This window comes from Parathielavia appendiculata, assembly GCF_033297405.1.
Source record: "Parathielavia appendiculata strain CBS 731.68 unplaced genomic scaffold N657scaffold_1, whole genome shotgun sequence".
Taxonomy (NCBI): Eukaryota; Fungi; Ascomycota; class Sordariomycetes; order Sordariales; family Chaetomiaceae; genus Parathielavia; species Parathielavia appendiculata.
Window position 1 is genome coordinate 3,243,511 of NW_026944220.1, and position 22,417 is coordinate 3,265,927.

The 22,417-nt window shown below is 57.7% G+C and overlaps 9 protein-coding genes across 9 annotated transcripts; 6 read left to right on the top strand and 3 right to left on the bottom strand.

The window, feature by feature from the left end:
* The first annotated feature begins 42 nt into the window (after nucleotides 1-42).
* Nucleotides 43-1,353, top strand: N657DRAFT_639744 (uncharacterized protein). Its single transcript, XM_062791826.1, has one exon. The coding sequence runs from the start codon at nucleotides 539-541 to the stop codon at nucleotides 899-901; it is 363 nt and encodes a 120-aa protein (XP_062652948.1). The 5' UTR covers nucleotides 43-538; the 3' UTR covers nucleotides 902-1,353.
* On the bottom strand, nucleotides 1,290-3,033 carry N657DRAFT_676838 (uncharacterized protein; the record flags this gene model as incomplete). Its single annotated transcript, XM_062795928.1, has 2 exons — nucleotides 1,290-2,439; nucleotides 2,501-3,033. 2 exons carry the CDS (start codon nucleotides 3,031-3,033, stop codon nucleotides 1,290-1,292), a joined length of 1,683 nt encoding a protein of 560 aa, XP_062652949.1.
* Nucleotides 3,034-4,862: 1,829 nt separating this feature from the next.
* Nucleotides 4,863-5,744, bottom strand: N657DRAFT_676839 (RraA-like protein; the record flags this gene model as incomplete). The annotated part of the gene is made up of 4 exons (XM_062795929.1): nucleotides 4,863-5,141; nucleotides 5,205-5,375; nucleotides 5,452-5,626; nucleotides 5,683-5,744. 4 exons carry the CDS (start codon nucleotides 5,742-5,744, stop codon nucleotides 4,863-4,865), a joined length of 687 nt encoding a protein of 228 aa, XP_062652950.1.
* Nucleotides 5,745-7,412: 1,668 nt separating this feature from the next.
* On the top strand, nucleotides 7,413-9,589 carry N657DRAFT_639749 (uncharacterized protein). Its single transcript, XM_062791827.1, has 2 exons — nucleotides 7,413-7,894; nucleotides 7,952-9,589. The coding sequence occupies exons 1-2, from the start codon at nucleotides 7,760-7,762 to the stop codon at nucleotides 9,260-9,262; spliced, it is 1,446 nt and encodes a 481-aa protein (XP_062652951.1). The 5' UTR covers nucleotides 7,413-7,759; the 3' UTR covers nucleotides 9,263-9,589.
* Nucleotides 9,590-10,781: 1,192 nt separating this feature from the next.
* Nucleotides 10,782-12,059, top strand: N657DRAFT_561901 (MFS general substrate transporter; the record flags this gene model as incomplete). The annotated part of the gene is made up of 1 exon (XM_062788091.1): nucleotides 10,782-12,059. The coding sequence occupies one exon, from the start codon at nucleotides 10,782-10,784 to the stop codon at nucleotides 12,057-12,059; it is 1,278 nt and encodes a 425-aa protein (XP_062652952.1).
* An 805-nt stretch (nucleotides 12,060-12,864) lies between these two features.
* On the top strand, nucleotides 12,865-14,515 carry N657DRAFT_639751 (benzoquinone reductase). Its single transcript, XM_062791828.1, has 3 exons — nucleotides 12,865-13,389; nucleotides 13,484-13,569; nucleotides 13,638-14,515. The coding sequence occupies exons 1-3, from the start codon at nucleotides 13,363-13,365 to the stop codon at nucleotides 14,140-14,142; spliced, it is 618 nt and encodes a 205-aa protein (XP_062652953.1). The 5' UTR covers nucleotides 12,865-13,362; the 3' UTR covers nucleotides 14,143-14,515.
* Nucleotides 14,516-14,916: 401 nt separating this feature from the next.
* On the top strand, nucleotides 14,917-16,124 carry N657DRAFT_639752 (uncharacterized protein). Its single transcript, XM_062791829.1, has one exon. The coding sequence runs from the start codon at nucleotides 14,935-14,937 to the stop codon at nucleotides 15,808-15,810; it is 876 nt and encodes a 291-aa protein (XP_062652954.1). The 5' UTR covers nucleotides 14,917-14,934; the 3' UTR covers nucleotides 15,811-16,124.
* On the bottom strand, nucleotides 15,965-17,760 carry N657DRAFT_639753 (uncharacterized protein). The gene is made up of 3 exons (XM_062791830.1): nucleotides 17,605-17,760; nucleotides 17,373-17,539; nucleotides 15,965-17,299 (listed from the first exon to the last, which is right to left on the bottom strand). The coding sequence occupies exons 1-3, from the start codon at nucleotides 17,640-17,642 to the stop codon at nucleotides 16,176-16,178; spliced, it is 1,329 nt and encodes a 442-aa protein (XP_062652955.1). The 5' UTR covers nucleotides 17,643-17,760; the 3' UTR covers nucleotides 15,965-16,175.
* A 358-nt stretch (nucleotides 17,761-18,118) lies between these two features.
* Nucleotides 18,119-19,362, top strand: N657DRAFT_59107 (ribosomal protein S8-like protein). Its single transcript, XM_062789898.1, has 2 exons — nucleotides 18,119-18,355; nucleotides 18,428-19,362. Exon 2 carries the CDS (start codon nucleotides 18,598-18,600, stop codon nucleotides 19,081-19,083), a length of 486 nt encoding a protein of 161 aa, XP_062652956.1. The 5' UTR covers nucleotides 18,119-18,355; nucleotides 18,428-18,597; the 3' UTR covers nucleotides 19,084-19,362.
* The last annotated feature ends 3,055 nt before the right edge of the window (nucleotides 19,363-22,417 follow it).

Sequence of the window (22,417 nt, forward strand, 5' to 3'; positions counted from 1 at the left end):
CTTGCTCTAAAAAAAGCAATCATCCGCCTGGCTCGTTTGTGGCTCCAAAGTTTAAACTCCTCATATGCAACCAGACACCGCTGCTGTCCCGGACTCAGCTCCTCAAGATATGACAGCATAACACATGTCTTCTCTGTTCAGCGGGAAATGACTTGTCATTCTCTCATTACAGTAGCGATAACGACGAGCACGACACAGATGAGCCGCCAGCTCTGGAGTTCAATCTTCGAAAACTCAAGGCCCGCGCAACTGAGGTCCCCCTGGAGCCAAATGTACCAGGGCTGACAAGGGCACACGAGGAGCCAGCCACGAGATCTTCATTCTCCGGTTCCAGGACTCACCGACGGCGCCAGCACCCTCGCTCGAGCGATGTTCTCCTGCATTGCGCGCTTCGTCCGTGTCATGGACAATCCAGCCAAGACGATCAGCGAGATAGCCACGATCCGGCACGTCCGTGAGCACACACACCATTCCCGTGCCCGAGATATACCACTACAACCTGGGCCCCGACAACGAGGTCGGCGGCCCATCTCAGCTCATGGAGCGGCTGCCTGGGCTTCCCCCCTCTGGGAGATGTGGGACTTCCTCACCCGAGCTGCAATCCCTCTACCGCCAAATCCAGGCCGAGCTCGCCAATCCCCTTGCCGCCAGCGCAGCACCCTACCTCCAACCGTCTTTTGCTCTGCTGCACGCGGACCTCAAACCCCAAAACGTCCTTTTTACCCGGCGCTCCCCGGACCCAAAGTCGAACCCAAACAGCCCCGTTTCGCCGCCGCCTTTTTTGACAAGGGTAATCGACTTTGAAAATTCCTTCGCCGCCCCGCTGTACTACCTCTACGAATACCCCGTCCTCATCCAAGACGTCTCCTGGTCTCCCGAGCGGTACGCGACCGACGCTTAACGCCGCGCCCACTTCGTCCGGGCTGTGTGGGAGGCGCTACCGGATGATTATGAGGCGAGGAGAGTAGTGTCTGTGGAATGCATGGACGGGAACAGGTATCTGCTGAGCGGGTTCTAGGATGAGCTTTACGTCGGTGGGGAGGAGCGGGGGCGAGAAGGAGTTGAAGGACGCGCCGTGGTGGTTTCTGGAGGAGCTGAGGACGGGACGGGAGGGCGTACCATGGGCGGGTAAATGAGCAAGTGGTTGTGGAAAAAGGTATGATTTGGAGGGGAGGGTTATTATAGGTGATGGGTGCACATAAGAACGCTGACCGGGGTCGAGGAGGACACGATTTTTAGATGGTGTAATACATACAGCCCCGTGGTGTCGGAGCCCATGCGCGTGGCGATCATGCTACATTAACCCCCATGCCACAGTGATAGTCCAAATCAGCAAACAGCTGAGTATAATCGTCGCTCGAGCCCATAAACTCGTCCCACAGTCCATCAAAGTCAACATGGGCGTCACCCGGACCTGCAACTGGAGCCAGCCCGCCATCCACATCACTCAATACCTCGGTTTCACCAAAAGTCTGGGAGTGCCCATGCCCAGCAGCTCCTTTGCCAGTAGTCTCCTTTCTTTCTTTCCCTTCCAGACGCTCCAGCATCTCATCCCCGTCAACTCCCTGAACCTGGTACCGCCGCAGAAGGCTGACGAGGTTCCGGAGCAGTCGAGCCGCCACGGGAGACTCGGCTCCGAGGGCGGCAAGGACACGGCAGGCGTTGGTGAGCTCGGCGTGGACTGCCGTCCGGTCAGGCTCTTCGGCCCCGCTGTCGCCGAGCTGTCGTCGTGCAGGGCTGTTGTCGGGCCCAGAGCTGGCACCGGCGTAAAAGGCCAGAACGGTGCACGCCACAAACATATGGTTGATGATGTGGCCGAGGCGATGGGCCGAGAGACCGCTCCGAGGACGCATCTTCTCGATCTGCCGTGGCTCGCTGCCGGTGTCACTTCTTCGAGCCGCGTCCAGGGATGCCTCGAGGATGCCGACCGAGATGCAGACGCTCTTACGGCTACATTGCAGGCATATGTCGCGAGACGGTTGGTGTCGGGGGTTTGCGCTGATGTGCTGCTGTAGAAAAAAGGGGCGATGGAGCCGAGCTCGACGGGACAGCAGACAAAGCTGCAAGATGGCGCCCTGCAACTGGAAGCTGTCGAGCTTTTCGGGCTGAAAGGGACTGGGAATCTGAAAGAAGGGCGGCATGTCCATAAATGCCTGCTCAAACAGGCGGTCCAGGGCGACCACGGTGTTGTAGTCGTCTGGCATATCAACGTCGGGGCTCCCAGGGGGACGAGCGTCCAGGGTGGTTCTGACGATCTCCCCGATACGGATCCTCTGCAGAACGAAGGACATCTGAGTGGGTACATTGAGAGGGGCAGTCATCGAGTCGTCCCAGGTAGCGACATCGTTGTCGTTCAGATTTCTGGGATACCTCACGTTCATGTGTCGGGGTTGTATGGAATAAGTGCCTTCGTATGGGCCCCCTACGGAGCCAAGCATCCTTCATGTAGCCAGTCAGTCTACGTGTCTTTTCAGGTACTATCACTCAAGCTTTGGCTCACCAGTCCGTGACAGCGAGATGCCACCAGAGTCGGCGCTTGACTTCGCGCGTGACGCGGTCTTCGCTGCGGTCCGCCTTGGGGCTGTCAACAAGATGCATCGACAGCTCGCGGGCGGCCGTGATAGCCGTGTAGTGCAAAAACCTGAAATAGGCGGAACCGCCTTCAGCATTCAGTGTCGCGTACGAGAGCAGCGCCCAGGTCTGCGCGCCCTCCAGCGTGCTGCCGTCCGAAGCTTGAGTTCTGGTGAGGATCTCGAATGACCACTTCCGCCAGATCTCCCAGAGCTGTGTCGCCTCTCTGACCGAGGCGAACCGGGCGTGACGGCCCGCGTCTGGCTGCCAGAGCCAGGCACTGACTGCGCTGATGCACAGGATCAGGGCAGCCACTTGGGGCCTGACATGGCCGCCGCGAGAAAGCTGGTCGTAAAACTCAGACACAATTGTCCGGGTTGTGGTTGAGTGGATTATTGGGAGAAGGGGAAAGGCGTGATCGAGATAGTCCTGCAACAAGGCCAAAGCCTGCTCACGAGGCATCATCGGGATAAGCCTGGGTTGGGTTGCAGCGTCATGGTTCGTCGAGGTCGCATTTTGAAACTGGGGACAGGAGCCTGGGAAGGCGGTAGGACACGGAGTTGGGGAAATCGCAAACTTGAAAGAGCCTGAAAGATCCTCGAGCTATTTGGAGGTAAGTCAAAATTTTGGACTTCCTCAACTTAGGGGCTGTTCAAACTTGGATTTTCAAAGGGCCCAGAAAATCGTACATCGCAATAGTCATAATTCGCCGATGTCTCATGTAGTGTCTTTGCTGCGTCGAGAAGTTGGCTGTGCTCCTCCGCCGTGGCGGACGATACTGGAGTGTTAGCAAGAGGGCCATAGGAGTTCAGGTTGTGCCCTTGGTGCCTCGCCGGCGACCGCTCGCTGTTGAAGACGGCTTCCTCTAACGCATTCAGTCTGCGCAGAACGTCTTCACTCGACAGCGCCCCGTGACTGAAAACCGCAAGGTACCTCTGTTAGTCCTGAACCACGCAGCAGAACGCGGTGGTCACACAAACCTTTGATCAACCACAACCCTCTTTGCGCTTGGCTGCCGATGACAAGGTAGGCCCCGGACGGCGCAACTGGAGCAGGGCTCGCTCCGGTCGCATTTGAGCTTCCTCTTCCGGCAAGAGTCGCATGATATCTGTGGCTGACGCTGTCCACGCTGCGGCTCTTCGGCCACATACGCTGCTCTCCGCTTCATGGTAGACATCCTACGGGTATGTTCGTCTTCGAGTGTCGAGAAAAGGTGATGGATACAGTGAATTGCCGGAGCTTGCCCTCCTGAGAACACCATGGCGCGGAAGGCCCCGGAAAATCCGCGGATATCCGCGGATCACCCCCCTCGCCCTTGCAAGTCAGCAGGGGGGTAAATAAAACTGTCCGGTTCAAAAGTAAAAAATAAAAGAGAAAAACTTCTGATGAGTTATCCCGTCGGTAATGATGAGGTCTGTCTGATACGACAGCGCCCGGTGTGCAGTACACTTTTGTGGCTGGAGTTTCCTTTCTTGCATACGTAGTCAGTCAGGGTGTCGGCACGAACAGAAAAGAATTTATTACAGTTGAAGAAACATGGAAGTGGAAAAGGCACATGAAATAGAGATTTCTGTGGAAGGAGCCAAATTAAATCAATGCCTATGTGACATGTAGGCGAACACAGGACTCAGGGGTTGTAAGCCGCTGAGGTCCAAACCAGACTGAAGTGGTGAAAGAGGGGTCCATCTCAAAGCATCTTAGGTAGTCACCGGCGGTAAGTAAGGTAAGTATTCAGGTATCGTATTTAGCCTTCCCTCTGGTCCATCTCCTTGACAACAGTACCAAGGAAGAGCGGTGGCCTCTTTGTCGGAATTTGAAGTGGGAACCCGCACAGCGCCAGCGTCTAGACCTGCAAGTACGGGGTGACCTACACACGGCTGCAGCCTTCCTCGGGGGTGACAGGTGTCGCGTTACCATCCACTGCAATCCGCACGTGGATTTCGAGGCGGCAAGCCTTGAGACGCTCTAATCAGGTTCGCCAGAGGTATACGAGCGGGCCGGGTTGACCAACGTTGAGATCATCCCATATGAACAGATGAGAGCAGTGCAGGAGGATACCGATTCTGGAAAGAGTTCCTGGAAGATCCGTCCCTTGCCGTTGTCAAGGCTGTGAAAAGAAATGAAACCGAGCGGCGCACCGACCCAGCCGAGAGTTTGGGATGCTGAGTAGTAGTAAGTACCGGCCATCGGGTCCAGAGAGGGCTGCCAGTTAATGTAGAATAGCAAATGGAGACTGGCTGAAAGCTAGCACAAATGTCTCAATCCCGTAAGGTAGCGTCGACAAAGAAGGCTCATGACCTGAACCGTTTGCTCGCCTCGGCGAACGACATGCCTTTCTGGATCTCGACGGCCATCTTGGAGTCTGCTTCGACTTGGTTCGCCATGAGCGGCAGAGCCTGCTCAGCAAGGCCCCTGGGCAGCACAACGACTCCATTCACGTCGCCAACCAGGTAATCCCCGGGGTTGATGATGATGTCTTGGCCGTCATTGCGGACCTTTACAGGTTCGTTAACGGCAACGACCTTGAATAGTGGCGCTGGCGGCGTTGTGCCCACATCACGAGCGAATACCTGCGTGTTGGTTAGATGTCAGTGCCCTAGTTTCCTCTGGTGCAAGGAAACGGGGATACACACTGGATAGTTCAGGGCTCTTTGCTCCTGCACATCGCGGAAACGACCATCGATGATAGAACCCACAGCACCGCTGGCTTTCGCCCTTGTAGACATCAAGCCTCCATAGAGGGCATTGGACGTGTTGGGCGTGCATGACACAAAGACAACAGCGCCGGCAGGAACAGAGTCAATCTGAATGCATAAATGCTCAGTCCCTGACTCGGCGATCCCACAAGTGAAAAGAAGCCTGCGGCCGGATGCGACTAACGTAGTGACTAGGCCACTTGGGCCTTTCGTCGTCCTTTGGCGCATATTGGACGGTATATGCTGGGCCGACTATCTTTGTGTCCCCGTCCTGGCGCTGCGGCGACCACATGGTGATGCCAGGTAGGAATCCTCCGTTGTGGATCTTGAGCTTGACCAGGGCGTCGGCGACATCACATCTACAGTAGTGGTGTGTAAGCACTCGCAAGCCAGTATGGCAGCGTTCCTCACGCACGTCGTGTACTCCTGCAGCGCCTTCACTATGGGGTCCTCGTCGGTTGGCCTCCCCGAGGTCATGCTGGAAGACAATTTCACTGGCAGCCGAAGTCTGGGATTTCGCGTCGGCACAAGGTTTTGAGGACGATGCTCAACTTGCAGCGAAGCCTTCACTTGGAGTGATAGCAAAACAGTTCGAGCCAAGCGCCCAATACCAATTGCATACATGGGCAATGTTTAATCGAAGCCGACGGTTGATGAGCGTGAGTGGTGATCAATGAATGTGGTTGTTGTTGGCATGTGCAAGTGGGGCCGCATGAGCCGATCCAAATCCGAGTCCCGGTCAGGTTCCGTTTACATCCGGAAGCCGGAGCCACGTCATGTTCATCAGCCGCGTTTCATCTGCGAAAGCCAGGCTGTGGTCTAATGAGAGCAAAGGAAAATTCCATCTTGCAATTATGGCTGCCGGCAACGGACCATCAGTCGTAAGCGACCCTGCCAAAAGCCAGTGAGCCTGCCGCCTACGGTCGTTCACTTCAACTGAGTGTCGCTTGTTGAAGCGAATTCTCAACAGCTGCAAAAGTCAGCTGCAAAACTCACATTGCAAAGGGCATGGCCTACATAGTAGAGAACAGTCAGCAGCGTAGCACGGTCAATCTCGGCGGACGATTGGGCAGCAAGCGACCCCCAACAGGAGGTGCCACGGATCGATGTGAGATCCGATCCTTCATGGTTCCAAGAATCGGGTCGTGCTCCAGGATTGGCGTAAAATCGGCCGCAGCCAGACTCGCGGCTGGCAGGTCAGGGAGCGTGGTGATATGAGATGGTGGGCATGATCCTTTGGCGGTCAGGAACCGAGACCTGTTTGCTGCAAGGTACGGAAGTACTGTACAAACCGTCGGGTGCAATGATACGGAGACGCTGCAGTGGCTTGAGACTGTAGGGATGACAATAAGCCGAGCCCAGCTCACGGTTAACGTTAGGAATCTTGACATTATGGTTTCCCGATGCTGGTGACGATTCCGAAGAACACAGAGCAACAACACCCCAATTCAAAACCTAGGTTAGAAATTGGGTCCAGGGTGTTCCGTTCAATGCAACCAGCCCGGGCAATGAATGCTGAGTGATTTCCAAACGAGACCTCTGCCTGCAAGCCGATGGGAGAATGATGCAGAAGATGGGGCAGTGCCGTCTCCTGACGAACCAGCCACCCGGAACCACCACGTCCACGGATTGCCAGCTTACATTCTGCATTGCAAGGCAGACAGCGGGGCAAAAACTCTGGTCTCTATCCGTATCTGTTCTCCGTACCGTTTGACCAGCAACCTCCGGGGTTGGCGGAGGAGACCGAAGTCCACGAAAGTTGACGACTTCTCTGAACTGCTTGCGGCGCATTTGTCCCGCCTGGGTTCCATAGAGAAATGCGTGCCGTTTCGATCGCTGTTTCTGACAGCTACCATATAGGAGATGGAGGTAGAGGCAGCAAGAGCTGCGGATGGGAACCTTAACCTCACTGTCACGTCACATCATCTCAGAGTTGGAAAGTTCCACGAGCCGACAGGTAGAAGGAACCTGAAGCCCTGTGGGTGTGGGCCCCAAACCTGACGTTTGATGGCTTCGATCTCTGGTCGCTGCCCCGGCGCTAATCGCGTAGCCTTACCGGAACCAGTAAGCGGGCATCCTTGCAGCAGTGCCTCGGAGCCTTCACGTCGTATCTCATAGCCAAAAAGAACGACCCATGGCGCCAGGCTGACGACTTATTTTTCTTACCCTTCTCAATTCCTAGACTCGGTGTGTCTTGACCGTATTGTCCAATATTGACGTCCTACGCATTGTTGTGTTGTACTATCTTTCCGGGCTTCTTGTGTCGATCCACGCAGCGCCCAGCCTAAACGAGAAGCCAGTGGAAAACCCTCCCGGGACGGACGGTCCAGTACCACCATCACATCTTGTAACCTTCATTCTTACTGTACGGCCGAGGAACCACCCCCTTTTGGGGCATCGCACGATGCCGACGAGGTCTTGGACTTCGTAGCTGGGCAATCCGAATCATTCCTTGAGCCTTTGGTCCCGGCCTTGCCATCTTTCCAGCTACAATGTCCCCGCCATTTCTTCGAATGTCCGTACCAGTCCTAGTGCCGCTGCCAGCAGCCGACGATGGACTCAACACTCGGGGCTCGACGCTACAGCCGCGTGACGGCGGAGGGAGAAATACGCCGAACCAGGCTCAAGTAAGTCAATCACTGCGACCTAGTCTCTTCGTCTCCGCATTGACAGCCCTCTTGCAGATCGTCGTCATCGTCATAGGCGCCATCGCCATCGCTGCAATCCTCGCCTTCGTCTTCCGCCACTTCTACTATCGATACGCCCGCCGGAAACTCACCTACCAGCCCGCAGTCGACGAGGACGACGCCCCGAGCACCCGGGAAATCAACCGTCAGACTCAAGATGACCTCGAAGAAGCCCTAGCCGGCACCCAAACCCACACCGACGCACCGGCCGTCGATCGCACTACCTCGGTCCGCAGCGTCATGACGCTGCCGGCGTACCGGCCCAAAGCGACCGAAAACGAGCTCGTCCTCGGCCGGGAAGGCGAGCGCGACGGGATTGACATCGTCGTCGAGATGCGGACGGCCGAGGAGGAGGAAGCGCTGCGCGATGAGGAGATGGAGGCGCTGTACCGGATCCGGGCGGCGCGGCGACGCCAGATCGCCGACCGCGAGGAGCGCCGGCGACTGCGGCAGCAGGCGCGCGAGGCCCGCGACGCCGTGGCCCTGCGCGAGCTGCGCGAGGCGGCGCGCGACCGCGCGGTACAGAACGCAACCGAGATCGAGGAGCTTCGCCACTCGCACGACCGTATCCGTGAGACGCGGCAGCGCGCCGTGAGCAGTGTGTCGTATGCCGATGTCGGGATCGCCCGTTCCGATGGGACGCGGATCCGCGCGAGCAGTACCGAGAGCACTGAGAGGGTTGGGCTGCTGTCGGATGCGGCTAGTATCGCCGCTTCCGCGGATAGTTTGTTCCTGGGGCGGGATCGGAGCGCGAGCGCCACGCTGAGTATTGACACCTCGCGGATGATGGAAAGGCCAGATTCGCCCGGGTTGACGACGGGTGGGAGCGGAGTGTTTAGTTTTGCCGGGGCGGGGCGGTTGAGGTCGAGGTCGAGGTCGAGGGCGAATTCGGCTGCGACGACGCCAAGGGTGCCGACGCCGAGTTCTGGGAACACGCCGCATGCGGGATCGCCTCCGGAAATAATCGACGCTGAGGACGCGGATCTGGGTGACGCGGGGATGCCCCCGCCGGGATACGACGAAGTCAGCCTGGAGGACATCACACCGATGCACTCGCGCCGGAACTCAGATGTGTCCGGGAGGGTCAGCCCGTATCCGGACCCGCCGCCGAATTATCCGGGTCTTGGACCGGCCGAGAGGAGGAATAGCAGGCTGTCGGCGTACATGGGAGACCTGGCCTCGCATGCCCAGACACAAGCCGAGAGTGGTTCGGGGTCGGGAGCACACAGTGGGATTCCGAGGCTGCCCAGTCTCAGACTGAGCGGGGTGCCGCAGATTGTGATTGAGCCGTCGAGCGCGAGGCCTTGATGACCGCAAGGGAGGCACCATGCTAGAAGGAGGAAACAACGGTCAGGGGGCACGGTTCTCGGATGGGGTCGAGGGTATATCCCTGTATGGGAACGGCAGGGCATGTGTATATACGCACCGTTTCGTTCGATGCTGGTGGCAGCGGAGTTTGGGAATCTTGCATCTGGTTGGATTGGGTTCGTTGGTTGGAGTTGACGGGGGTTTTAATGGCGGCATGCATACATCAGTTTCTTCGTCAACTTTCACGAATCAACCTTGTTAAATTGTATGTACGGCTACACTTTTTGGTAGAAAGTATCAGTCAAGCATTCAAGAAGCACATCATCTACCTCTGGGAGAGCGAAGAATGGGTCTAAATGCGGCTTGCCTCTATGGAACAGATCCGTCGCCAGTCCACCCCGGTGGAACCTTGTTTACACTGAGATGCCCGAACACCCCCCGCTAGTGTCCTCTCTTGCCGCCACCAACTTCCAGAACAGAAACTGTATGAGCCACACTTTCATTGAAGATATGGTATAGTCAAGATCCGCAAACCTTCTGCCAGCAGAGACCGGATGCCCCACATTCCCGATTCTCCGGCCCCGCAGCCGAACGGAGACGGAACGAACCGGGGCCGACTTGGTCGTTCACGGGCTACGGTGCGCCTCCGACAGAGCCATTGTGCTACTCAGACACCTGTATCGTTGTTTTCTAGCTCCCTCGGCATCTGGTCGGGCATGTTGAGTAATAGGTAAAGAGTGTCTATATCACTAAACAAATGCTCTCGGCTCGGCTTCCCGTGATGGTGGGTCGGAACGGGTAATCCCACGTCTTTAGCACGCAATAAAAAAAGCCCTGACAAGGATTTTAATCAAACACTACCAGTACTCCGTAATACACCCTTCTGTCATCTGCCTGACAAACCAACCCCAACAACCTCAACAATTAACCAATGGACAGACGAACAGAAACCCATGCCGTACTAACTGGCTTCTCGGATCCGTTCAGAAAGCGATCAGTATGGACTGCCGATTACCAAAGAGCTCCAACAAACTGAAGCATGCTAAACCGGTTGGGGGAATGCGAGCCGCAAAAACGAGGGCGGGGAGGACTTCGGAGTTGCATCATGAGGGGCCAGAACCCATACCCTGGTTATTCCCGAACCACCGGTTGAGGATGATAAATGTTGTTTCTTACCTCGCGGTGAGTCAAGGGGAGGCGAGGATAAAATGGGTATCATGTTCCCGACGGGAAAAGTCAAACCAGACAACAGATGTGCTATGAGTCTTCAACACAGGGAGTCCTCCTCGATATCAGAAACAATTCGAGTTAGGTCCGAGGACAGTGTTAACACGAACATCGTCGGCATCAACCCTTTACCTGACATCCCTTCGAAGCCAAAACAGCACCACACCCCGAGCGGCCCGGCATCAGTTTAGGACGAGAAGCCGGCGCTCTCTCAGCAACGATGGACAGAGACCCGGAAAATACAGCGTCCGAGTCGGACCGGACAGAAAAAGGGCAGCCGGCCTCCCTCCAGATGGACGACGGCGGCAAGACCCCGGAACCAGCCACAGCAACACCACAACAACCCCCAACCTCCGGTCCAGATCCAATCCCCGACGGCGGCCTGACAGCCTGGTTGCAAGTGGTCGGGTCGGCCGCCATCCTGGTCAACACGTGGGGCGTTATCAACACCTTTGGCGTGTTCCAAGCGTACTACGAAACCGACCTCCTCCGCGACCACTCGTCGTCCGACATCTCGTGGATCGGCTCGACGCAGGCGTCACTGCTCTTCCTCGTCGGCGTCGTCGCCGGGCCGCTCTACGACATGGGCTACTTCCGGCACCTGCTGTTCGTGGGCCTGTTCCTGATCGTGTTTGGCCAGTTCATGACGTCGCTGTGTACCGAGTACTGGCAGGTCATGTTGGCGCAGGGCATCAGCCAGGGAGTGGGCATGGGCCTGACCTTCTTGCCGTCGGCGGCCATCCTGGGGCAATACTTCTCGCGGCACCGGGCGCTGGCGCTGGGCCTGTCGAGCGTCGGGTCGCCCGTGGCAGGGACCGTGTTCCCGATCCTCTTCAGCCGGGTGCTGCCCCGCGCTGGGTTCGGCTGGGCTACCCGGGCCATCGCCTTCATCCTGCTGGGCGTGTCGGCGGTCCCGATCGCCTTCATGCGCACGCGGGTGCCGCCCACGAGCAAGAGGGTGCTGGTGGACCGGACCGTGGTGAGGGACGTGCCATACCTGCTGTTCGTCGCCGGCGGGCTGTTCGCATTCCTCGTCCTGTACGTTCCGTTCTTTTATATCACGCTCTTCGCCACGTCGCACCATGTCACGAGTGACAGCTTCGCGCCGTACCTGGTCACGTTGCTCAACGTCGGGTCCATCTTTGGGCGCATCGTTCCCAACGCGCTCGCCGACCGCTGGGGGTCGATGAACATCATAATCGCGTGCGCGTTTTGCAGCGCGATCCTGATCTTTGGCTGGCTGGGGATTCACGACCTGGGGGGCGCCGTGGTGTATGCGCTGCTCTTTGGAGCCTTCTCCGGCGGCGTGGTTTCCCTTACACCGAGCGTGCTTGTCGGGCTCTCTCCCGACATGGGGCGCATGGGAGCTAGGATGGGGTTGGCCTTTGTGATCTCGGGCATAGCGATCCTCGTGGGGACCCCGATCGCCGGGGCAATTCTGGGCACCGAAGAGAGTCCCCAATGGTTGGGGACTATGCTATATGCGGCGTTTGGACTTCTGGTGGCGACCGTGTTCTATTCGGCGTCGAGAATCCTGTTGTATGCACGGAGTGGTAACCTCAAGGCTTGATATGTGGGACGATACCGTCGCCCGCCATGTTGGTCATCGTTTGGTGTTGAGAACTTTGCAGAGTTTTGACTAAGAAATATAGAGCCAGGTTGTGATATATGATGACATGATCATTTTCGAATCCCCCCCTGGCATGTCTGTGTTTCAGGCAGGTCTGTGTTTCCGAAACCAACCAGCACGCTTGAACATGCCAGGTGTGGTCAGTTGCTTTCTCGCACCGCTGCGTGCGGAGTCTGCTCCAGCGCCTGCGGAGACGGCCAAGTCCGTGTTATCGCTAGCCTCCAGGCAGCCGTGCCAAGTTGATGTTGCTGTCGTGCTCTGGCAGCGGGGGTATGTGTTTCGTGGTGTTGAGATCTGGCCCTTCATAGCGTGCCTCCGGCCGCTGAGAGGGGGTCTCCACTCAAACAATGCACCACACAGCGACCAAGCGCGAGTTGCGCTTGGGCCGCATCCCGATGCTCCTGGTACTCCCGAGGGACAACAAGAAGTGCTTTATGTACTGTAGCCGTGAAGCCGGCGAGGCTGGCAACCTGAGCAAGCTGAGTGGAAGTGCGGACTCGGAAGCGGCTCTGTGTCAGCCATGCCGACTGAAGTTCTGAACGGACTGCCGAGCGACTCAGTGTAGATTTGTCAGTGTGACTAAGGAGCGAAGCGTCGCGCCATCAAGGTTTTGCTGTGAGGCGATTGCTACGGCTGCTGTAAGCCCTTACTCAGCAATTTGGTAAACTGGAGCAAAGTAGCGGTGGGGTATGCGCGCGAGGGCGGAGGCATTTGTTGTCCATCGGCCAGATCGGAACCGCCCGAACCTTGTCTGCCATTCTCAGGGTCGTGGTTCGGCTGTTACATTGTTGCCATGCAACCTTGAAAGCCGGCAAGGACCTCTCTTCCCCACGCATGTACTCAGGGCTAAAAGTTAAGGCACCTTGTACCTTAATGGCAGGCGTGTGTTACAACAAAGGAAAGCAGAAAGCCGATCATAGCCCCTCTTGACGCTGGGTTTCCCCTCTTTGTCCGGGTACCGAGCTGCCAGGCTCATTGTGTTTGAGTGGATTATCCGATCATGACGAATGCAGGCCCGGGCTGCGTGCAACGGAAGGTCCCATGGAGCCTTCGAGATTTGCCAGGTCCAGGTCGGCATCTCTTGGACCTAGCGGGCAGTCTCAGACCCAGGCACCCGTGTATAAAGGTCGAGGTGTCTGAGTCCGTGTGAGATTTGTCTCACCATCAATCTCGCAAGCAGGACAATTCAACAATACCTTCTACCCATCCCCAAACCAACCAACCCAACTGGGTATCGCACACCATGGCTCCTAAGATCGCCATCGTCTTTGTAAGTTCTGTCCCCCGATGCCGGTGATCCTTTCACGCCCCGATGGTTTGTGGAACTAGCCGTTGGCCGGACAATGGTTGACACGTTGCAACAGTACTCGATGTACGGCCACATTCGGCAGCTTGCCGAGGCCGAGAAGGCGGGTATTGAGAAGGCTGGCGGTACTGCCGACCTCTACCAGTACGTTTGTTTGCACAGACTCCAGCAACAGACAGGGTGTGTGACATGAGACTGACAGCGTCACACAGAGTCCCGGAGACGCTCTCGCAGGAGGTGTTGGAAAAGATGCATGCTCCCGCCAAGCCGACCGACATCCCCGTCCTCGAGGATCCTAGCGTGCTGGAGAAATACGATGCCTTCCTGTTCGGCATCCCGACGCGGTACGGAAACTTCCCTGCGCAGTTCAAGGCCTTTTGGGACAAGACGGGCAAGCAGTGGTCGACGGGCGGCTTCTACGGCAAGTACGCCGGCCTCTTCATCTCGACCGCCAGCATGGGCGGTGGCCAGGAGTCGACAGCGATTGCCGCCATGTCGACCTTCGCCCACCACGGCATCATCTATGTGCCCCTCGGGTATGCCCCGGCGTTCGGTATCTTGACGGATCTCTCTGAGGCGCGCGGTGGCAGCGCGTGGGGCGCGGGCACATTTGCTGGCGGCGATGGCAGCAGGCAGCCGAGCGAGAAGGAGAAGCAACTGGCGACCATTCAGGGAGAGGAATTCTACAAGACGGTCGCCAAAGCTTTCGGTGCGTGACCAGTTAGTTGAATTGAGGAGAGCGGGAGAGAGAGTGGCCTTATCGCTAATGGGCGGTTGGAAGAGGGAGTAGAAAGAGAGGTGGTGACGACCGCAGCGTCTGACGTCAGGGAGCCGGCGAAGGCGCAGGAGGCGCAACATGGCAATGGCACTCCGGCAGCAAAGCAGAAGGAGGCCAAGGGAGGTCCTTGCGGGCTACCTGGAAAGTGTGTTATACAGTGAATTGACAAGAGATCGCAACGTTGGTGACTCCACTGCATTTTGCGTGACGAGTTGATTTGGAGGCAAGCATTTGAACTTTGAAGGTCAGATTGCTGGGGATAAAGCCGAAGTTCAAGCTTTTAGGTCACTGTAAAAATGGATTCAAAGTTCGTCAGTACCTGGGGTCAGGTACATTTACAATACCCAACCTAAGACCCATGAAGCAGTTACCGCAAAGCATCACAGGTCGCATGTTTAAGATGGTTCTTGGATGGGCGATGTTCAAATTAAGACATAACAGTCAGCCGCCAGTTCTTTCGCCCGCCTACAAAATGACCCTTTGTCAAAATCGGACGATGAGTTAACAATCAGGGTTAGGGTTGCTGCTCTCTCTCACTTTTATTCAGGTTTTCACTGTTTGCTCGGTTTCACATCCCAGAACAACCAACCAACACTTTGAGCAACTCACCACCAACACCTGAACCAAGACTTAAACCCAGCTATTTCCCACCACCTAAGACTATAACCAACCAAATTATGCTCCTCCGCAACGCCGCCTCTCAAGACCGGGACCCCGACATCTTCCACACCATGACCTCGCACAATCCCGCCGCATCCGACCCTCACCGTGACCAAGACATATCCCATGATCAACCAACCGAAAGCGACAGCAACAATCTAGACGACATCTGGGCCTCGGACGACCAACCCACCACCTACTCTCACCCCCACCCTCACCCTCATGGTCATCACCAACAATACTACACCCCGCCGCAAGAAGTAAGCGACATCCCGCGCCTCTCTCAGGCGCACACGACGGCGGGCTACCGCGACGGCATCACGCTCGCCAAGGCTCGCACCGCGCAGCAGGGTTTCGACGAGGGCTACGGCCTGGGCGCCACCATCGGCGCGCGCGCCGGCCAGCTGCTCGGCGTGCTGGAGGGGCTAGCGGCAGCCGTCGGGCTGCATGCGCTGTCTCTTTCCTCTTCCTCCTCCTCCTCATCCTCCCCCTCCTCCTCAGAGGAACTTCCACCATCGACCGGGACTGAGACTGGGTACTATGAGGGGAGTCCACCACAGTGGACCGGGCGGGACGAGGCGAGGCGGATCGAGGGGTTGCTGAATGAGGCGCGGCGCGAGTTGAGTGTGCAAGGGGTGTTTGACGGGGCGTTTTGGGCGGCGGATGGGAACTGGCGGTATGATGTTGGGGGCAGCGGCGGGGGGTTGGGCGAGGACGGGGTGGTGTTTTCGGACGTGGCCGAGGCGCATCCGCTGCTGAGGAAATGGGGAGGGATTGTGCGGGCGGAGGCGGCGCGGTATGGGGTGGATTGGGAGGTGTTGAAGGACGAGATCAGAGATGTGAAGAGTGGGGAGGACGAGGAAGACGAGCGGGAACGAGAGGAAAGGGCGAGGAAGGAGAGGGGAGGGCAGCCGGCTGCGAGGGGGAGGGAGGCGCTTGCATGGTAAGGGAAAGAGGTGATTTTGCGGATGAGCTGGGCGGTCTGCTGGCCACTGGTCGCCAACGGAAAGCCATCAAGGTCTTGGGCGCATTACAGGCCGACGAGGAAAGCATGGTTCCGGACGTTGCAGCAAGTGGCAGAGGAACTATTGGGGAGATGAGGGGCTGGAGGTGCATTGCATTTTTGGAGTCATAGGGCATTCGCAGGCAAAAGGAGGATTATTGATAGAGATGAGACTGCAAAGTCCTGTTATTGGACTGTATTCCGTTTTGCATACCTGGATTCGCCACAAGAGAACCTAGGTATCAATTGTTTGAGCGTCCCGTTCCTGATAACCATTGTCTCCAACAACTGGGCCACCGCATGACTCCCTCAGCCGAACTTCTTTTCAACCCTTTTCAACAACCCTGTAACGCCCCTCTCCAACTTCCCAGCTCCCTCCTCCAACTTCCCCTTCGTCTCCTGCTTCGGTTTGTACTGGCTCTCGGGTACGTAAAACTGCTGGTGCACCGCATACTGGCTCTGCACCTGCCCCGGCACCGCAGAAGGGGGCACGCCGGCCCCGGCAGCTGGCGGTGTTGGCGTCTGGGTGATGCCAGGCGCATACTGCGCGTGGCCGGGGAATGTCCCGACTCCATAAGGGCTCGCCAACCCTGGGCTTGCCAGTGGACTAGCGATGCCATGGACTGGCATAGTCGCGGCGCGGGAGATGCCTGGGTGCACAGGCGGTTGCTGGGACAGGCTAGCGGCTTGCCCGCCGAGGGAGCCAAACCCCTGGGCCGCAAACCCTGGTGAGGTGACGCTGTGTTGAGGCGGGCCTGGAAAGGTCGGTGCGCCGGGCGGGTGTTGAATGTTCGGCGGCGGGATACCGGGGCTGAGCGGGCCAAGACCGCTTGGGGCGAGGCCTGGTGAGAAGGGTGTCGCCGCGTCGTAGGCCAGCGTCTGGTGCAGAGGGTTCGCGATGCCATCATCAGGGGGCGGTGTCTTCTCGCGATGCCGTACTTGCTCGGGAGCAGGTGGCGCGGCCGGGTTGTAAGCCATGGGGACGATTGACTGGGGAGGCGGGGGTGGGGTGCCATCCGCCGTGCCGGAGACTGCAGACATTGGAGGACCCGGAAACGTCGGGCCTCCGACGGCATTGGACTGCAGACCAGCGGGCGTGTTCTGGAGGGAACCGGAGTCGGAGATGGCGGCCTGTTCGAGCTTCTGCACTACTGAGCTCACCTCGGCCGAGTGACGGGGCGGCGGCCCAGGCTCATCCTGGACCTCGAATTGGGCCGGAGGTAGCACGCGCCTGATGCCATTGACGAACTGCACGGCGTCCTGGGGCGTCCAGAAATAGATGTCGAGAGAGTGTAGCTTGTAATGGTATTTGTTCTGGTTATGGGGGTCGTAGGTTGGCAGATGCCACTCGTCGTTTCCCTCGACCTCTCCGACAATCAGTGTCACAAGGCATGTGTGCTTGTACGAGTAGTGAAGGTGGACCCTGTCAAGGTCTGGAGACTCGGAGATCAAGCCGCCTGATCAGCCCATGTCTTCGTTCGAGGAAGAGTAAGGCAGCGCGCTTACAGCCATCAAAAGCGTCCTGATCATCTGTCCCGACATGGTTGGCAATCTCCAAACGAGCGCGCCCCTGGTTCGCATCCTCAAACAGGTAGACGTAGGACCCTTTGTCGAACCGGTGATGAGGCGGGTTATCCGTCGGCGGACCGTAGAAGTAATGGACGTCTCCGTAACTTTGGGCGTGGTTAGGACAAGCCCAGGCTTGCGTCAGGGCTGAGAAGCTGCATGCGATACTCACAGCGTGGCTACGTTCTCCTCGCCCGGCCTGGCAGCCATGTTTGTGCTGGACCTCCGATTAGCCGAGAAGCTTCAGGAGTGGTCCAGGGGTCGGTCTGAACTCAGGATATCAAAAGTACGCTGCTAGATTAAGCCCGCGGGTGGTGGTGAAAAAGACACTCCTCCTTCAGCTTCAACTTCGAGACGGAGAATCAACGTAATAACAGTAAAGGCAGGAGATCGCTAGTAAGGGGAAGAGGAAGAAACCATGAGATGGCAAGGAACAAGCAGATACATGTGTGACCAGGAGCTTTCTGCCGGCCCCCTGTGCCATGCCTGAGCCATCGCAGGCTTTGGGAGTGCCCCGCGCACTTGTTGAAAGGATGGCACATCTGATCATCGAATCACGTCTCACAAACCTTTGATGATGCCGCCCCTGGTCCGGCCATTGAGCCGACACTTCAGCGCGAGAGAGCTCTGGGGTGGTGGCATTGAGCGAGCTTGCTGGGCGCTTAAAGTGGGATGGCAGCAAGCCAATCGAACGCACGCTGGTGGGGTTGGCGTGGTCTCTGGGCCTTGGTGATGGCAGCACAAGCCTCTTTGACGATCTATGGACCCCTGCAACTATCCGGGGCCTTTGCCAAAATTTCGGCCGCTGAACGGAAGGAACCGAATTGATCCACCGAAATTTACGACGCCGAAGATCAAGACACGACAGAGAGACGAAGTAGGGGAACTGACGGCTGCCGAGGACCATTTTTCACCCTACAAAAGTAAGTGGGCATCAGCTCCTTCACCCCCTGTCACTACTCAAAGGACCGCGACCTAACCATCGTCTCAAGCAGAAGGCTTCAAAACCGCCCACCGCGATCTCGACCATCAATCACCCCTCCTGAGGGGACAGCGACCCGAACCTCTGTCGCCGAATCAGCCCCTTCCGCATAAGCATCCCGAGGCCCCCTGCATCCCCGAACCACCTCATAAGTAGGAAAAGAAACAACACACAGCCACCACAATGGGCATCGCCTCGATAACCAACGCCTGCGTGCACCTCCAAAACGCCGCCCGCGCACGGCTGGGCCTGACCTCGATTCCCAACACAAAATACAATTTGCGCCTCGCGCTGGCGATGCACCGCGCGGGGCTCATCGCGTCCGTCACACGAGGCGGCCCGCGCCCGCCGCCGCCCGAGGCGTTGTTGGCGACCGAGACGGAGCCCGTCACGTTCGAGAACGTGGCGACTCGGCGGCTGTGGATTGGGCTCAAGTACTGGAACAACCAGCCCGTGATACGCAACGTGTCGCCCGTGTCCAAGCCGAGCCGGCTCGTCACGGCGCAGTTGGACGAGCTCTCCCGCGTCGCCAGGGGGCTGAGCGTGCAGCAGCTCAAGGGGCTGAACCTGGGGGAGACCATGTTTTTGAGTACGGACCGCGGCGTGCTCGAGGTGCGGGAGGCGCTGGCGAAGAAGGTTGGCGGGCTGATCCTTTGCCGAGTTTCATGAGTTCGATCGGCTAGGATTGTGAAAGGGATGAGTGCGGTGTTTTGAGCTAAGAGAAGGGGGAGACGAGAGGATGGAGGTTCTGTATGATGCAGCCAGGCAAGATGGACGGAACATGTCGAAGGTCGAGGCATATCTGCGCGTCAAGCCAGAATTTGGACAGCTTTCCAGCCTCGCAGCACTGGACGTACGAGCGGACGCCTGTAAACAATGACCAAATGTACCATATCTTTCACAGTCCAATAGAATGTAAGCAAATAGAGTGCATTCCTCTAACGCTCAAACGCCAGCCCTAGAGGCTAGCTACTCTACCTTACACGCTCCGTCACCAACTCGCCCGCTTACAAAAAGACACTTCCTTTTCCCACCAGGTATCATGAAACAGGGTGTCTGCCAACAAACGCTATGCTCCCCCTACAGAAGCGTAGACAGAGACGAAATTAAAAATAATACAGAATCGCTGAAACACAACCTGCCGCAGGCGGTTGAGTAAGACCGCTTGAATAAAAACCACTCAGACAACCGTTGAGTCCTCACCGTTTTCACTCTTCTCTTCCGTGCCCGCGTCGGCAGCGGCACCTTCGGTCTCGTGATGCTCCGCGACAGCGGCGTCCCTCTTCTCGATGTCGACATCGGCAATTGACTCCTCAGCGACACCCTCAACCTTGGCCTTGGCGTTTTCCTTGGAGCCCTCGGCGGCCGCTGCGTCAGAAGCTTGAAGGAGCGCGGCTTCATCACCAGCCTTTTGAGCGGCAGTAACATCCTGATCGGCAGTCTCGCCTTGCACTGCGGCGGGAGCTGCCTTTCCGGTCGAAATTTTCGGGTTCACTTCGCTAGGCAAGCTGGCCTCAGCCTCGGCGGTCTCGGCTGGCTCAGCCACTTCACCGGCCGCCGTAGCATGCTCAGCTCCAGCTGCCGTTTGATCGGCAGAGAAAGGCTTTGACCGCGCCAAGGACGGAGTCCCCGCTGCCTTCTTGACCGGCTTCACTGCTGCCGCTGGCTTCTTGGGCACCGACGCCGGCTTCCACGGCGGAGTGGTCTGCACCTTTTCGGTCGTCTTGGAAGCGGATGCTGCCGTCGGGCGCATCATGCGCGCGAGGAACCCTTGGTCAATCTCCTTCTCCTTTTTCGTCGGCGGGTGGTCTTTCGCGGGTTGTTTCGGGGGCAGACCCAAGCTTGGCCGGGGTCGGTTGACCGTCGAGCTCTGCCGCTTGAGACCTTTCGTTGAAGCTGGCTTATGGGCCGCGCTCCCCGCCGTCGAGGCGCTCGCTCTGCTAGCCGGGCGTCCATGAGAGTCGGCAGGGAGGGTGGCGCCACTCGCGCGAGACAGGGATTGTCGCGGAGCGTTGATCTTGGAGCCCGACGACGCGGTGTGCGTGGTGAGGCCGGGAGGAAGCTTGACGGGGCGGGTCGGAGACTTGACCCTTGGCTTCACGAAGCCGGTCGACGGGGACGGCTGAAGAGAAGGCGGCTTGTTGACAGAAGATGGGCCCGCAGGCTTCGGAGTGGCGGTCGCTCGAGGGGTCACTGGTTTCTCAGGCGGCTGAGCCTTCTTTTCTGGCGTTGTCTTGACAACCGGATAGTGAGTTGATGTCATGGCAGGCGTCCTCAGTCCCTTGTGGGCTGCCGGGGAGTTTTCCGGCTTTGATGTTGATTTGTTCGCCGAGGGCGCTGGGAGGGGTGTCGGTACTGGTTTCGTGGTGCGTGTGCCGGGCTTGCTCGTTTCATTCGCCTTGGCCTTTGGTGGATCCTGTCCGCTTCCTGTTCCGTTGGTTTCTTTTGCTTTCGGCGTGGTAGAGCCACTTGAGGACCCTGGACTCTTGGTTCCCCCATTCGGCGCGGGCTCCTTGGACCCAGCGTCAGGGCCTGGTACTGGCTCAGCCTTTGTGATTTTCTTCTCTACTAGAACAGACGGAGCCGCATCCTTGCTTTCAGCATCTGCTTGCGGGGACCGGGCGATGGCCTGAGTCTGGAGTCCCATCCTAGCAGGCGATTTCGTCAACATGCCGAAGGGGTTCGGCCCTTCGTTCCCGGTGACGGGCGTCGTCACGTTGCTGTCACCGCTCTGTTTCCGAAGCGCCGAAATGGAGTCCTGGCTGCCCTCGCGCTGAATGCCCATCCTACCGTCCTTTTCAATCGCGATGAAGCTCGTTCGGATCTTGGAGAGGGGTCTTGGAGAGTCGCCGGGTCCTGAGGGTTGTGTTAGCTTCAAGGCTTGAGCGAGTAGAATTGCGCAAGGCGCGTAGGCCAGGAAACAACAATAAGCGGGAAGGCTACTGCCTTACTATGTGGAATGCCAGGCGACCTGCCTCTGTCCGGGGGACTGGTTTCCCCCTTCTGTTCAAACATAGCCCGAAGGTTCTTGACCGCGCTCATGGTTGCGATTTCTGGAGCAATGCGCCCAGATACCTTTAGCTGGCCACCAAAAAAAGAAAATGGTAGATAGCCGCCCGTGGAAGGGGCAAAGGAGCCGTTGCTGAGTTGCGGAGAGGTTGTCGTCTGTGTCGGGGTCAGGCAGGTGTAGTCTGGGAAACACCCCTTTTGGGCTCGAGCTCCATGCAAGAGCGCGTCGTACCTTCAGCCAACCTAGAGCTTCGGGGCAACTCGACCAATGGAATGGCGACCTTTGTGCGCTGCTGCCGGTTGGTGGACCTCGCGACGACGAGTCAAATGCGCGAGAAGGGACAGATTTGCGACGAGCTAAATAACGTTAAAGATGGAGGGACGACGAGAAGGCGAGCACACGCGGGTACTCAAAGCTCGTGGTGCCACCCTACAAAAATGCGAGGTGTCTCAAATTAGAAGAGACAATTTGGGCATGGATTGAATTCCAGGGGGTCTTGTTGCCGAGCCCTCCCAGGTGAGTTTGAATATTCGATATACAGGCAACAATTGATTTGGATGATATAGGATGCGCCGTCATGCACCAGCTCAGAACTGCTGGATTGACGGAGGAAAAGGGCCCGGGTTGACAGTCCCAACACGGCCGCGTCCTTGTTGGCCAACTGTTATGTGAGAAGGGAAGCTCTCAAGCTGTGTGTGTCGTGTTTCAGAGATGCGGCAACCCAAGCTCTCGGTCTTGGCAGACAAACTGACCCGGCATTGAGGACCCTGTGTTATGGCAGTGGGTCTGTCCACGACCCTTGTCAAATGACACAACGGCAACCCGACGGTCGTGACGAGATTACCGGAAGTACACGCGGTGGCCAAAGCCGAATGGGGAATCCTAAAGAGGCATGTTCACAGTCGCTGATGGATGATGAAAGAGGCCTGCCGGATGAGTTGAGGAAGGGGAGCGATTACAATTCCGGAGTGGATAGCGAGCCATCATCAGATT